We start from the raw sequence: 14,932 nt of genomic DNA, 5'->3' as shown, positions 1-14,932 counted from the left end.
TACTTGCTGGCTGCTCTTAGATCCATACCTGTTCTGGAGGAACACCCACCAGCAACAAACGCAAGCCAAGTCCTTTATTAAACTGCAACACTCATAGGATCTTTCTTGAAATATAAGGCTGAACACTCTCATAGATCCTGTGAACAAGCCCTCCCAGAACACAGCACTCTGCTGAAACACTACAGACACTTTGAATGACCACTACAGCACTGCACTGAAGTGCAGCTTAAATTCATGTTTTAGGTTTTATTCAGTAGATTTGGCTTTCTTACAAGCTAAGGCTGTTCCTGCTCCAGAGCTTACAATCTAGTTTTAGATGGGGGAACCAGAAGAACAAACTTCAATGACAAAATAAAGAACAAAGCAACTTCATGAGTATCAACTTGTCAGTCTTCGTCCCTAAGCACACACACATTTGTTCATTCTCTGGGAGTCAGTACAGTTCTATTCTAACAAGAATCTCAAGGACAGAAGAGGCAGAGACCTATAAATGAGGCAACAAGACACTCAGCACCACAGTGTAGTGAAAAACTGTTTATTAAGTAAACCAAATAGAGATGGCAGATGTAACCATGTGAAATCTTATTACTGTAGTGTACCCATAAAGTACTGCAACTTGATACCTGCTGCACAGCTACTAGAACTCCATGAAGCCCATAAGCCACCCATTTTCATACAAGAATGCCAAAACAAACGGGGGGGGAAGGAGAAGAGTGCTGGTAACAGCAATTTTCTAGGGCTTTCCCCCAGTCACCCTTTCTCATACAGTGAAGCAGCATGAGAGGTCACGCAAGCTAGTTTTTAACTACAAGGTCCCCAAACACTGTTGACCTAGTATGTTCATAGCACTGTCAGGCAAGTCACACAGCTATTTTTACACTGTTAATTTTACTGCTGATAAACAAACCAGTTCTTGCTCCATTAACTGGAGTTAACTGACAAAATTTCTGTGCAACACAAACCAACAGTAGCTGCAAAGCAAGAACACGACTGTTAAAAAGGGACAGTACTTCTGGAAAAATGGATCATTATTACCCAGGCAAACCCTTCCATATAACACTGCTATACATTCCTAGATCCACTGAATGGATGGCTGAATAAACATGGCTGAAGAGAAACAGCCATCTCCCTTACGTGGAAAAGAACTAACAGCAGTACTATGGGGTTTCACTTGCATCACACACTGCTTCAAAACCAGAAACACTAAACCTACAGGGAATGTACAGCCCCAATATGTTCCCAGCAATTTATCCTCTACCAATGAGGTCAAGCTGCCAAAACAAACTCGGCTGACAACTGTTTGAAAATTCAGATCCATTTCTGGGGCTTGAGTTCTCTTCCCCAGAAGTGATACGATTTCATCCCCAAGGTATCATGTACATTCACCATCAAACTAAAAGAATACAGTCTTCTTTCCCACACATAACAAAGTTCAAGTCCTGTCCATTTTACAGTATTAAAAGCAATTGTTTGCGTCTTCCTAAATACTTTTCAGCACCTGCAGCACAACAGAAGTGAGTAAAATTCAGCTTTCTTTGTAAATAAAGTCTGAGTGGCCAGAACCCTACTACTGACCTCTTTCCTCTTTTCACCATCACTTTATAAATACAAGTCATACACTCTATTTTTGGGTGTCCTTTGGCTCACATACCAGTTTATCAACCAGTTATGTTGTTTTTCCTTCTTCCCTCAGTTTGCTGCACAGTGTTCACTGGGGGAAAGCTGGACCTAGTAAGGACAACCTGATCCTCAACTGTTAGCACTTAGAAATACTGTTACCCTTACTTGGAAAACAAAGTCTGTTAGTGACAAAACACAACTTTATATCAAGTAAGAATACATTGTCTACAAATTGATGACCAGTAATTGACCACACAATACTGTTTTTATTTGAAGTTGCTAACTTCCAGTATCAGGCTGACTCAAAACTGTGACTTCTCTCACCACATTCACTGCTGAACTTTGTGACTGTCACTTGCCGTAACTCTTTAAGACCATACCAAGAGAAAAGAACATAAGGAAACTTAAATACACCAGGTTTTCAAGCCGTTAAAATATCCAGTAACTTCAGTCTTGCACAGCGCTGTCCCCCTATACACTGCCTTCCCCCACTGCCAACTGATCAAAATAAGAACATCCTTATTATGGAAAATACACTTGAATAAATTTTAAACCTTATTGCAAAACTACTATAGTAGCATCTCAAATAGAAAAATAATTACTGCCCTTTGAAGTAGTTTTGTTTTTTTAAACGGTGTATGAATGTGGACTTGGCAACTGAAAGAAAAAACTTCCATCAACTACATCTAAGTTATAGGAAAGAAGGCAAATTCCTTATGATCTGGTCATTCTGTTGGAAAGAAGAAAGTAAAGCAGGTTTGTGCGTCTTCATGTTCTGCTTCCGTTGCAGCCCACCGGTTACCTATGCAAATACTTCAAAATTTAACTTAAGAAACAGAAAAGAATTGTACGTGAATCCTTAAACAGTATTATAAAGGTTAAAGTCATGATGATTCTGCCAAAGTATATAAATTTCCAGTTTGAATAAACCATGTATGAAGATAAGTGGTTAAAACAGTATAACCTCAAGATACCTTCCCTTAAATACACTTCTGAAGCTTTCCCAAGCTCACACTTCGTGTTTTAGTGGTTTTGTTTGGTTTGGGATTTTTTGTTTTGGTAATTTTTTCCGCCCCCAGATGTACCTATTGGTAATACAGTTTTGTACAGCAGGAACTCTACATTTCAGTCAGTCTGTCTTTGTTCACACTTAAAGCTCTTTAGAGATGAAAAGAATAAAGCTCTTGTCCTATTGCAATCTGACAAACTGACTTAGGTCATTAGTTTCATTAACAGGAAAGTATGAGATAATATAAAACACAGCCAAAAAAAGCTACTTTTAGGCACTTGTGTCCAACAGCAAAGACATCAGCACTTTAAATTTGCAGCACTGTTTCTCCCAACAGAGAACAGATGCCTATGGTCAGAGAAACAAGTTCCATGAACACACTTGTCAAACTGATTTTTAAATTCACCTCAAAATGGAATGTTTCAAATCATGAAAGGGTCTAAACATAAACATTATTTAATGTTAGATACACACTAATTTTTTATTAAGCATTACACTAGAACTACTTTGGTATAAAAATACTTTATTTTAAAGCTATGAAAGTTATAAATATATGTAGTTAAACTTTCTACTCACAGAATGCTTGCTATTTTAACATTAGTGATTTGTTTCTCCTAACGAATCTGAATTTTATTCGAAAGGTTTACAAGACATTATTACTATAATTTAAAAAACCCATCATTACAGGGAGCTGTACTAATTGTGATGTTTTATCAGTATTCATTTAACCTCTAGATTTTTAATGAAGGCAGCAAAAACAACTATTTTCTGATGATACAGAATTTCTTATTTCTTGAAGCGTTTCTGTGGTTGACCACTTCTTCATTAGTTACCTGCAGCATGGCACCTTCCTGCCAAAGAAAAAAAAAGTGTATCTGAAGATGTTTATCACATATGTCTAAACCAAATTACCAATAGGGGAACTTCAGCCATTTTTAAAAAAAATAAGTATAAGCAGTTCACTGGTGTGTCTAACACAAAAGGAACAGGACTTTTGTTAGCTGAGTCCACGTTCTTCAATGGGTAGCCTTTTAAAGGCAATGAACTTTGAAATGAAGGCATTTTTGGTTGCCTTTTTTTTTTGGTAGGTTTTGTTGATTTTTATTTAAAAACCAAATCTAGTAGAGTATGCCACTCTTACTCTGAGTAACTCATTCATTACTTGATAAATTTCCATTAATTTGAGGTGCAAACATTCAATGCAGTGAGAGTAAGGCTGACTAAATTTGGCACTAAGGTTTGTTAGCTGCAAGAACTATAAAAAATGGTGGAAACCTCAACATTCTAGCCAAATTCCAATTTACATAAATACATTGTACACTTAGGAAATACCACCTGCAGTTTCATTTGAAGTTTTCACTTCCCCTCCTAAAGAACTGCTTATGCAGTTGTTAAAAGAATGGACGACACATTCCTTCACAGAGGCAGATGTATTCTGTGGTGCAATTTTTCCTTACACGTAAACAGTCTACAGTTACTTGGGAACCTTCAGGATGAAATGTGTTATATAAAATAGATTACTGCAGACAAGACACATAACAACATAGTTCATTTTCAACAGCACAGAACTACCTTCATTGCATTACCTTGCAACCACCATAATGCATAGACTCCCAAGAAAAAAGAAAATGTTGCAGGATGCAAAAATAAAGTTGTATGATTTAATTAACTTGTGACCTACCATTTTAACTACCAACACCAGGGATGGAACCCTTGCAAAGCTTTACTAATGGACACTTGCAGGTCTCATTTGTTCAACTGTAGCAGTGTACAGTGGCAGCAGTCTATGCTTGTCCAGGGTTCATATCATAGCTAGATTCCAGTAGGAAAAAAATATGTTAAGTAGCTGAAATTAACAATTTTTTTTTGTAAAAAAATTTAGTAATACAAGAAAACAGGATTCACAAGTTTCTTTTCAATTTGTAATTGTTAACTCAATTGATTGCTATGTTAAACTACATAACGATAATCACTATACTGAAAGAATACTGTCATACATTATTAGTTTCTTGGTTTTGAAACATTAAGAAAGGAAAAGTAAATAAGATCTTACCTAAAGAAGTTTAACTGAAGCTTAGAACTATTTTGCTCTACACCCTCAGCCTTCGTTGCCATCCTTATAAACAATCTACCGTAGTTAAAGCTTTGCAGAGATACAGCACAGCTTTTTAAGACTGGCTGAACTTTTAGTGACGTTTTCAAGAGTTCTCTTGTACTAGACCTGCATCCCTGGAAGAGTACCTTGCTGGGGGTATTTCCTTTCCTTGCCATTGAAGAAGCAGCATCTAAAAAATCTAAAAAGGTGTTTCTCCTTGCAGAGATACCCCTTAAGTTACCTAGATATTTTAAACCTGGTAATTTACAGACAACATACTTTTTTCTCACCAGCATTAAATTTTACACGTACAACAATAGCTTTGTATTATTTGTGGGACCTTATACTACCCACTCCTTGCCTTATTTTACAGTATTAAAAAAAAAATCTAAAATTACACAATATTTCCTTTAGAATTATTTTATTAAAATCATAAATGTACAACAGCTTCTTAACTCTACACACGCACTTAAATTTTTAAAAGGAAAACGTTATGTCTTATTACACCATGATCCTGGCTAAAAGCTTTTCAAAACTTTGAGAAAAATCTTAAAAAAGGTTTCACATGTCACCTGAAACTTACAAATTTAACATTATCAAAGGAATGCTTCTACACTTACAAAGACCACTAGAAAGAAACAACAATTAAAAAGCTAAGAAACTGTCTCAAAGGCATTTTTACAATCCTTCCTCCACAGTAAGGTAATGTTATTAAATAATCCAAATCCATTCACAAAATGGCTCTCTGCATCTGCTCTGGTGTCTTCTGCCATATCACTGCATATTTATGCATGACTGAGATAAGTGTTTCCTTAACATTGTTATTTCGATAACCTGAAGCTGTTCTGTTACCTCTGGGCTCTCATCCTCTCCTATTTATACAGTGAAGCCTGTTTCAACAGAAGTAAAGAGTAAAAAAATAGGTTATGAAATTATTCATCTAACCATTTTTTAAAGGAAAGATAATATCCTAAAAAGCTTTTAACTCCTGCAGCTACTCTCAAGAATCACTGCAATTTTAACACTTATAAACATACTTACCCATGGCATGCTTGAAGAAACTCAGTAACGGCTCCTCCCTCCATATCCACCACTTCCTCCACTGCCCCCTGGACCATAGTTTCCTGCAATTGCAAAACAAGAAACAGAATGGTCCCATCACAACACTTTTTTAATCTAGGAATGTTTTTGACTGGAACAATCAACCAAAGCTTGACTGAACGAAGAGTAACATCTGCTTTACTTCCAGCAACAGCATATACAACAAAGACTTCTAACATTTCACTGTCTTCCTCTAAATAACCTCCAAGGAGTGCCACAGGAAGCAACTACCTGCTGAAATCTTAGAATATTCAACACTGCCACACGTAATTTGATGCACTGTGCTGGATTAAGCCTGTGAGGGCTGACTTTGTTTGCATGATAAACCTTACAAGAAAGGGCTTCATGTTTCAGTTTCCATTTCACAAGCTTTATAGTCCATATTAAGTAACATTCAGACAACAAAAAGCAGAAGTGTCAGAAAAAAATGACACAAAAGACGGATAAAAAGAAATCCCAGCAAATATGCTAGAGATTAAGTAACTAAACTCTCCACAGATAGTGTGAGCTGACAGCAAAGAACATGAAGTAAAATCTTTCAACTTGAAATTGCAAAACACTGTGGAAAAACTTAGTTTATAATTGCTTAAAAATAATTAATTTTCCCTGAGACAAGCTTTACAATCTCAAGATGAGACACTGAAGCCAACCTGCAGAAAGAACACAGGCACTGCAGTCCATCTGTTGCAGAAGTTATCCAATTTCTACCATATCCATCTTGGAATCATACAGAATGACCTGGGTTGGAAGGGACCTTTCAAGGTCATCTAGTTCCAACCCCTCTGCCATGGGCAGGGATATCTTTCACTAGACTACAATGCTTAAAGCCCCATCTAACCCTGCCTTGAAAACTGCAAGGGATGGGGCACTCACACCACCCTCTGAGCAACCTGTTCCAGTGCCTCATCACCCTCACAATGAAGTTTTTCCTAATATCTGATCTCAGTCTAACATTTTTTTTAGTTTAAAACAGTTACCCCATGTCTTGTCTTCTCTTCTATTTCCCCAAAGATCTAGAAGCCCACCCACTCCGGCTACAAGGAAAGTCAGGACATATACAGTACCTCCACCATATGGTCCACCCATGTTCCTGCTGCCACCAAAATTTCCACTCTTCATCGGACCATAATTTGAAGGTTGTTGGTTGTAGTTCCCAAAATCATTATAGTTTCCACTTCCATAATTGCCTGTATTATCAACACAAAAGTGGAAATACCTAGATGAGCTAAAATGGATACAAACTCAAAGTTACCTCATTATAGAAATTCTAAATAAAGTGCAAAATCACAGATGTATTCCAGCAGTGCATGCACCAAACAGTGTTTTCATTTTATTTCCTACTACATGAAAAACAACAGCTTCCTTAGGCAACATTTACAAACACCCCTCCCCCCAGCCTCAAGTGACTTGCAGTAACTGAAATGCTTGAACATTTTAAGCCCAAATATTACCTCCTCCATAGTTGTCATAACCACCTCCATAGCCCCCACCCTGGTTGCCATATCCAGGTCCTCCTCCACCATAACCTCCTCTTCCTCCTCCATAACCAGGACTGCCACCAAAGTTGCCACCTGTGACAACATAATCCCTTTAAATGAACTTTTCAATATAGAGGGCACTCAAATGATACACAAACTAAGTATATTTTTTCTGTTTAGAAGAACAAAGAGAAAGAAAAAGGTAGTTTTGTAAAGAAATTTCTATGAACAGTATTTTTTAAAGCACATACCAACTCCCACCCTAACTGAACTGTGACCAAACCCCACCACTCAGATGCCTAAAGACCTCAACTGAAAGGCTTAATTAAAATCTTCATTTTTCAAGAAATTTAAGACCCACTCCTATCTTAAAGAAAAGAATGGTTGTCCAAGGAATAACCATATAGTTTGCCATATGGAAGTTTGACATAAGCCAAGAACCACGTATGCTTCTTAAAGCCAAGAAAATGGCTCAGGTGATTAATATAAACATGGCAGTGTTCCCTAACAAGAGAAAAATACATCATCACAACAGCAAACTAACCTCCAGGTCCTCCACCATATCCATTATATCCATCACCAAATCCACGGCCACTTCCATATCCGTCTATTGGGAGAAAAAAACCCAAAGGATTTCAATTTACCTGTAGCAAACTCATCAAATTCTCAAACCCTTATGACCCTAAGAACTAAATCTCAGAAATTATCAATTAAGAACATGTACAATTAACTTCAGAAAAACAGAAGTGAAACATCCAATCATCGCTCTACATTTTCCCTCTTCTTGCATTTGTACAGTACCCAGTTTTAAAAGGTCAGGCAAGTACTGCACAGAATCAGAGAATCTCTGATGTTAACAAGTTATTCAGTTTAGGTCACTTTTGGCTTTCAATAAAAGCTAAAAAAAAAACCAAAACAAAACAAAAACAAAACAACAAAAAAAAACCAAAAAACAAAAAACAAAAAACAAAACAAAACAAAAACAAAACAAAAAAACAAAAAAAAAACAAACAAACAAAAAAAAACACAACAAAAAAACAAAAAAAAAAAAAAAAAAAACCCACCACAACCAAAACAAAAAAACCAAAACACAACTTCATTTGCGAATTACTTTTCCCAAAAATTATTTCAACTGCTACAGCTGCATTTAAATTAAACAGCACTAGAGCATACAAAGTTATCCAGAACCAGAAAGACAGTATTAATAAAGTAAAAAATGTAAATGCTACAAACATGCCTGTCTTACCGGCTCCCCCTCTGAAATTGCTGCCAGGTCCTGGACCAAAGTTGCCACCACCTCCACGAGCATCACCAAAACCGAAGTTCCCTGTAACAGTTCAACACTTGTAAGTAGCAAGATTGTGGAAAGTGAACAGAAAAATCAACCACAAACCATTAACCATTACTTGTAATTACCTCCTCTCCCACTCCTAGAATTTTGAACCTCCTGCATTTCCTGTCTAGAGAGAGCTTTCCTTACTTCTGCGTTATGGCCATTGATGGTGTGGTACTTCTGCACTGTAACCATACAAAGTAAGAGGCTATCAGCATTTAACTGGCAACAAGTCAGATATCAGACTTCCAATCCATACACATTCTGAGTAATATGGAAGAACACAAAATACCAAATGATTTTTAAACAAAGATGACAGTACTTATTTGAAATACACGTTCCCACACAATTCAGCAACCTATGACGTAGCAAATATACAGGCACACAACTAATCCCAGTATCTGTAAGTTTAGCTTTACACAACCACCAAGGCTGCAAGAATTAATATTATCAAAGGAATAGAGTGAAATTACTTACATACAATTTTATCCACAGGATCATGGTCATCAAATGTAACAAATCCAAACCCTCTCTTTTTACCAGACTGTCTGTCAGTAATGATTTCAATAGTGTCAATTTTTCCATATTCCTCAAAGTAGTCACGAAGGTGGTGCTCTTCAGTGTCTTCTTTAATACCACCAACAAACAGTTTTTTCACAGTAACATGAGCACCAGGTTTTCCAGATTCCTGTTTAAAAGAACTCTTTAAATTAGCACAAAGAAAAACAATTTGGCAAAGCACTATTTTGCTAGGATTTCAGGAATAGAATTCAGATAAACTAGGATTTTTCAAGCACAGAGGGACAGCCCTTTTATGAGTCATGGCCTTGAAAGATTGTGTAGGGGGCCTTCTGGGAGGGAAGTAACACAGGGTTACTTGGAGGTTTTACCTCTCCTCTTTATGTCAAAGCCTTAAAAGCACTGAAAAAAAACACACATCACCCATTTGAAAGAACTGCAAGTATTTAGTAAGTTAAGTTAGAGCATCATTCTTGTAATTGTTTAAACAAAGATGCATCAGCTTCTTCTGCCCAATTCCCCAACAGCATCAATACACATTCCACTTTTATCAAGGTCCTTCAACCTCACCAAGTTCAGGATATGCATTTTAACCCCATCAGACAGTATGCACACGTGCTGCTGCAACTACTTTTTTAAAAATGCTAACCAACCCTACATTCTGCAGAGAATGGAAAGAAAACTGGGGTAGCTAACAGGGGTACCTGTGATTACAATTTCCATTTCCCCATACCTTTGGGACAGCTCATTCAATTCCAATTTATCAGTTCAAATATATTAAACACCTTGGTCCAACCTTATTCTGGTAAAGCCTCCCAGAGCTCCCATGTGGTGAACAGAACTTGCCTTATAATCCACACTTGCTCCTCAAGTGCCTCTGTGCCACAGTAACCTGGCTTACAGGTTCACCTTGTTCCTGTATACATACCCCTAATTTGTACCCTGAAATTGAAATCAAGTATGCCTGGGGCTAAAATCAGCACAAATCCACAGATGATTCTGGACATCACCACTGGAAAAAAGTTTCCCCACTACATTCTCTGTTTTTATACACCTCTTAGAAATACCCCAAGATCATCTTGGAAGAGTCAGAGAGACTGACAGGAGTTTATTAATTTGAGCCTTAGTAACTGTAACCATTCCAGAGAAGAGTTACTTTGCATAATTACAGTATTCAACATGTTTTCTACAACACTGTTTTCAAACCCCAGATGTGTCCCTTGCAGATATAATTCCACAACCAGAATAACCTAATAATTCACTGTAATAACAGACATTTATGTAAGAGACCAGAAGTGTGGGAAACAGTGCCCCAACTTTGGCCTTTAATTAGGTAATATAACCCAGGCAATTTCAAACAAAAACAAAGTGTCTGACCAAAACAGGTATTTTTCAAAGCATGAGAAGCATCTGCTTTCAAAGCCATACTTACCTCTCTAGCCACAGCTCTCTTAGGCTCAACCACCCTCCCATCAATCGTGTGAGGTCTTGCAGCCATAGCTGCATCAACTTCAGCCATGGAAGAGAATGTTACAAAACCAAACCCCCTTGATCTTTTGCTTGCAGGATCCCTCATTACCTAAAACCAATAAACACATTTAAACCATTTATACCTGTCTCATGTTAAGCTTTTTGCTAACAGTATTTGGAGTAACTGTGTAAGCTTAACTTACATTTTCCTTGATTTGATTTCAAAACACAATTATAGTGAAGTAGCAGACTGCTGATTTAATACATGGATGGCACTGCTTGGGATCAAAGAAATTTAAACCACTGTTGTCCTCCAGGACTCAGTTAACTCAGAAATGCTGCTAGATCAGTGAGGTGCATTTATATTCATGTTTGCTTTTGCAAAAAAAAAAAAAAAAAAAATCATACACATAATTTCTTTTAAGCTTCAGGAAGACCACACACTTTAAACCTGTGTTATGTAATATATATATTTACTACTCCCAAGACAAACTCAGCAGAGAACGTCTAGCAGAGCCACCATCCCTGTCGGTACTTAAAAGACACACACAGATGTGGCGCTCAAGGACATGGTTTAGTGATGAACTTGTCAGTGCTGGGTTAACAGTAGATGACCTAAATGGTTTCCGCTAACCTTAATGGCTCTGTGAAAACACCACAGAGAAAGACATCCTTTTCCAGCTTCACTGAGGCTGCTTACCACAATATCAGCTTTTTGCCAAATGTTACCAACCACAGAGATATAATAGCACTCTGTATAAGCACTTCCTAATGCACTACAGCCAATGATACCACAGTTGAACTGTTGAAATCAGTGGTTATAGATAATCTGGGAGCATTTTACAGAAAACACTCTGAATGCTCCCTAACTCTGTCAAATTTGCAAGGGAAAAATGTATGCATTGCTACAATGGACTGAACTGTGTATAAACCAACTGTACAATTAAAATTTAATATTCTGTCTTCTCTAAGTTAACCACAAAACAAACTCCCCATCTAAAATTCCTATATATTCCATGCCATTGGTACGTATTAGTACGCTAAACTTACCACACAGTCTGTAAGCTTTCCCCATTGCTCATAGTAACTCCTCAAGCTTTCTTCTGTGGTTTCAAAGCTTAAGCCCCCAATAAACAGTTTGCGGAACTGCTCCTTTTCCCTCTGCCACAGAAAAAAAGATTACATTAATATAATTTAAAACACCTCTTCTGCATTAGTAAATATAATGATATTTATATATTGGCAGATACTAGCCAAGATTTTCCTAAGTGTCAAAAACTTTCAGTAAGACTTATTTTCAAAACAATACCTGGCTCTTCTAAACATTCTACCCCTATTAAAAAAGTTAACCTTTTATGCAATTCTACAGGTCCGCTTTTACAATACAATTTTTATTTTAGCCCTTTTTCCTGTCTCTCCCTCTAGATATCAAGAACAAGAGACCACACCTGAAGACTTCCAGAATATTCCTCTCAATGACCCATATGAGATGCTTCTTAAAGAAAATGAGAACTTTGGGGTTTGTTTTTAATACAGAAACTATGAATTAATTCATACTGTCTCAGTCTATCCCAGGTAACATTCATCTTCAAAAACCATTCTGGCTTAAATTGTTTTACATAAATACCACCACACTATTCATCTAAGGCATTAAGAGTAAAAATAAATACATCTAAAGGTGTTCTGAAACAGATTAACAATTAGTATTTTCTCCATAATTACTAAAACAAATTAAAGTCAAGCATCTGTAAAATGAATCTGGGATCCCACACCACTTGAATTAGCAACAAGCCCATACACTCTCAACGAGCAATATTAAAATAATTCCCTTTAAAATAGAAATGTGAATAATATGTATTCATATCCACTAATATAAATCTTGCTTCCAGTAAGACCTAATTTCCTTGCAGAGAAATTATCACTGCACTTGTTCAGCAGAAATCTCTTTTGCAATGACAAGTGCATCATAAAAAACCCCAAACAAACCCAACAAAAAACAAAACCAGTAACTAGGCATTGCATTTACTATTTCGGATTTAGTGGTAAACTAAAGCAGGACAACCTTCCAACTTCTACCAGTTCAAAACACTTTTACAGTAACTTTTTATACAAAGCAGGCATCTTAATTGCCATTTTCTAGATACAACAGAAAATATACAATATAATAGTATCTCTAGTCCATACATGTCGAAATTTTATGCCAAACAATTAAAAAATGCACTAAAAAGTAGTCCTCTTCCACAAATTTATTACTTCAGAATGTTGTTTTCAAGCAAACTGTTCTCCTAGGGACAACAGAACTCAAACCCAATTACTTCAGCTTTATACTGGTAACTAACTTCAAAAAGCAAGAAATTCTGCTTGGGTGATTGGTTGTGTGTTTTCTTTAGTGTGGTGGTTGCTTTTTATACAATTCAAACATTGCACCAGTAGGTGTAATTGACAAACACAGCATTATTAACTGTGCAACACGCATTAAGATAAATTTAAAAAGGAAACCAGAAAAACAATGAGACTAAGAAAACAAGCACAATACTTCAGTGCACATATGCTTTTAGAATTACTAAGCCAATTTACGTGTAGACCAACACGTTTTCGGAAGTTGCCCAAGGCAGGCCTGGATTTAAATGCATGTAACAGGAAGACAATTAGAGTAGGCAGTAACCAACCAAGTTTTTTTCAAAATACACCTCCATATTACCAGCTTTACATACTGCAGTCTGACAAGGAAGTCAACTTTCTCCCCTCCCCCCTCCAAATATATACTGTTTGAGACTGATCAATTCCAATTTCTCTTGAAAATACCTGGAATCTGCTGTTGGATCTAGCTTTTTTTTTTTTCTTCTAGAAACATAAAGAAAGCTAGTATTGTCTCCTCCTTGCACAGACAGGCAAAATGAGGCAAGTTTTTAAAAGCAGCAGACATGTGTTTTAAGTCATTTCCCTTCACCTCATCACATAAAAGGAACAAATCAAAGAATGCTGCATACCAGACCAGTACTAAAAAAATCGTATGTTCATTGTATGTCATACTATTATTTATTAATTTTGAGTATGCTGGCAAAGAAAAAATTTTAAGCAATACTGGAAAAAAAAAAATCCTCCCTTTAGTTCTGCTGCTTGAGAATTAGGGACCACTTGCTTACAGTTTCATAGGCCCACAAAAGTCACTTTCCCCTGTATTATCATTTGCCATGCATTTAATAAAGTACATTATAACAAAAATACGAGAATCAAGAAAATTTAGTAGGCAAGTAGGATTTTTCCAATAGGTGTTACGTTTACTCCTGAAAAGTTATAAACCTGTAAACGAAATGCAAGGGAAGAACAGAATCTATCAGCTGTAACAATGACAAAAATATAACACACATTAGTAACAGACATTGAACAGAATAGTAATGCATTTTACAGACGTATTTCGGGTCATGCTCAGAACATCTAGGCACCACACACGTCAGAAGACAGCAGTAATGAAACTCATTACCAGTTCTAATGAAAACCACTGTGCGAAAACAGCACAAACATGCTACTCCACTAATGCGCGCAACAATCTCCAGATCCGGAGAAGCTGTTTGTCTTAAATGTGTCAGTTTCAAGAAGCTCTGGTTAGCCTAACACTGAACTGTCCCACCTGAGCCCAGAGAGTTCTGCCCATCTGAAGTTTGTGCTGAAGGTATAAAATGTTCAACAGTAATTATCATCATGCCAGTACCTCTCAGAATCCTGAAGAAAATACTTTTCTTTCGTAAAGACACTGACACCTCATAGCCACGAAGGGCCACAACATAAAAGCTGGAAGTAACACCTCTTTCAAGATTTCCACAGTACATCCAGGAACCGAGCGCCAGAAGAAATCTTTACAACCTCCGTAGGATCTTCATCCGTGCGTATTTTAAGCTTTCCTTCACGGGCTTAAACCAACTTGAAAGGACTGGAAAACGCACAGCCTTTATTGGAAAATTCATTACCGGAGCAAGGAAAGGTGTCTCATACAGCACTAACGTGCGCACACACAATCGACGCTGACCGCGGAATTAACCCGGGTAACAAAATGTTTAACGGAGACAAGCGACGGGGATCCCTGAACTCCCGCGCTCTGCAATCCCTCAGCGGCTGCTCACCCGCCGCCTGCAGCGGCCGGGACGCAGCGGCCGCGCCGGCTCCGCCATGTGGCGGCAGGGGGAACACCGCGGCCCCGAGCCGGGCGGGGAAAATGGCGCCCGGGAGCAGCCGCCGCCTCCAGGGAGAGCACTGCAAACCGCTTCTAGCGTGCACCTACACACACGGTACCAAGACCTCTCCGCACT

The 14,932-nt window shown here is 37.5% G+C and overlaps 1 protein-coding gene across 7 annotated transcripts in view; it reads right to left on the bottom strand.

Annotated features, from left to right (window-relative positions):
- Positions 1–231: 231 nt before the first annotated feature.
- HNRNPA2B1 (heterogeneous nuclear ribonucleoprotein A2/B1) overlaps positions 232–14,932 on the bottom strand; it is a 15,408-nt gene continuing 707 nt past the window's right edge. Inside the window, exons 2-12 of one of the 7 annotated variants that reach the window (XR_001861044.1) lie at positions 11,676–11,786; positions 10,588–10,734; positions 9,114–9,324; positions 8,720–8,821; positions 8,541–8,630; positions 7,848–7,910; positions 7,277–7,396; positions 6,890–7,012; positions 5,766–5,848; positions 4,311–4,441; positions 232–3,480 (exon numbers count right to left, since the gene is read on the bottom strand). Coding sequence is in view for 5 of the 7 variants with exons in the window: in XM_017731174.1 (XP_017586663.1) it covers positions 5,787–5,848; positions 6,890–7,012; positions 7,277–7,396; positions 7,848–7,910; positions 8,541–8,630; positions 8,720–8,821; positions 9,114–9,324; positions 10,588–10,734; positions 11,676–11,786 (1,029 nt within the window). In the remaining 2 variants the exon portion in view is untranslated. Of the gene's footprint in view, positions 3,481–4,040; positions 4,442–5,128; positions 5,615–5,765; positions 5,849–6,889; positions 7,013–7,276; positions 7,397–7,847; positions 7,911–8,540; positions 8,631–8,719; positions 8,822–9,113; positions 9,325–10,587; positions 10,735–11,675; positions 11,787–14,932 lie in introns of those variants that run through there. The other 6 variants (XR_552319.2, XM_017731174.1, XM_017731175.1 and 3 more) reach the window with 6 other exon arrangements.

This window comes from Corvus brachyrhynchos, unplaced genomic scaffold, assembly GCF_000691975.1.
Source record: "Corvus brachyrhynchos isolate BGI_N302 unplaced genomic scaffold, ASM69197v1 scaffold84, whole genome shotgun sequence".
Classification (NCBI taxonomy): Eukaryota; Metazoa; Chordata; class Aves; order Passeriformes; family Corvidae; genus Corvus; species Corvus brachyrhynchos.
Note: the sequence above shows the minus strand (reverse complement) of the source record. Positions and strands in the feature narration are given on the sequence as shown.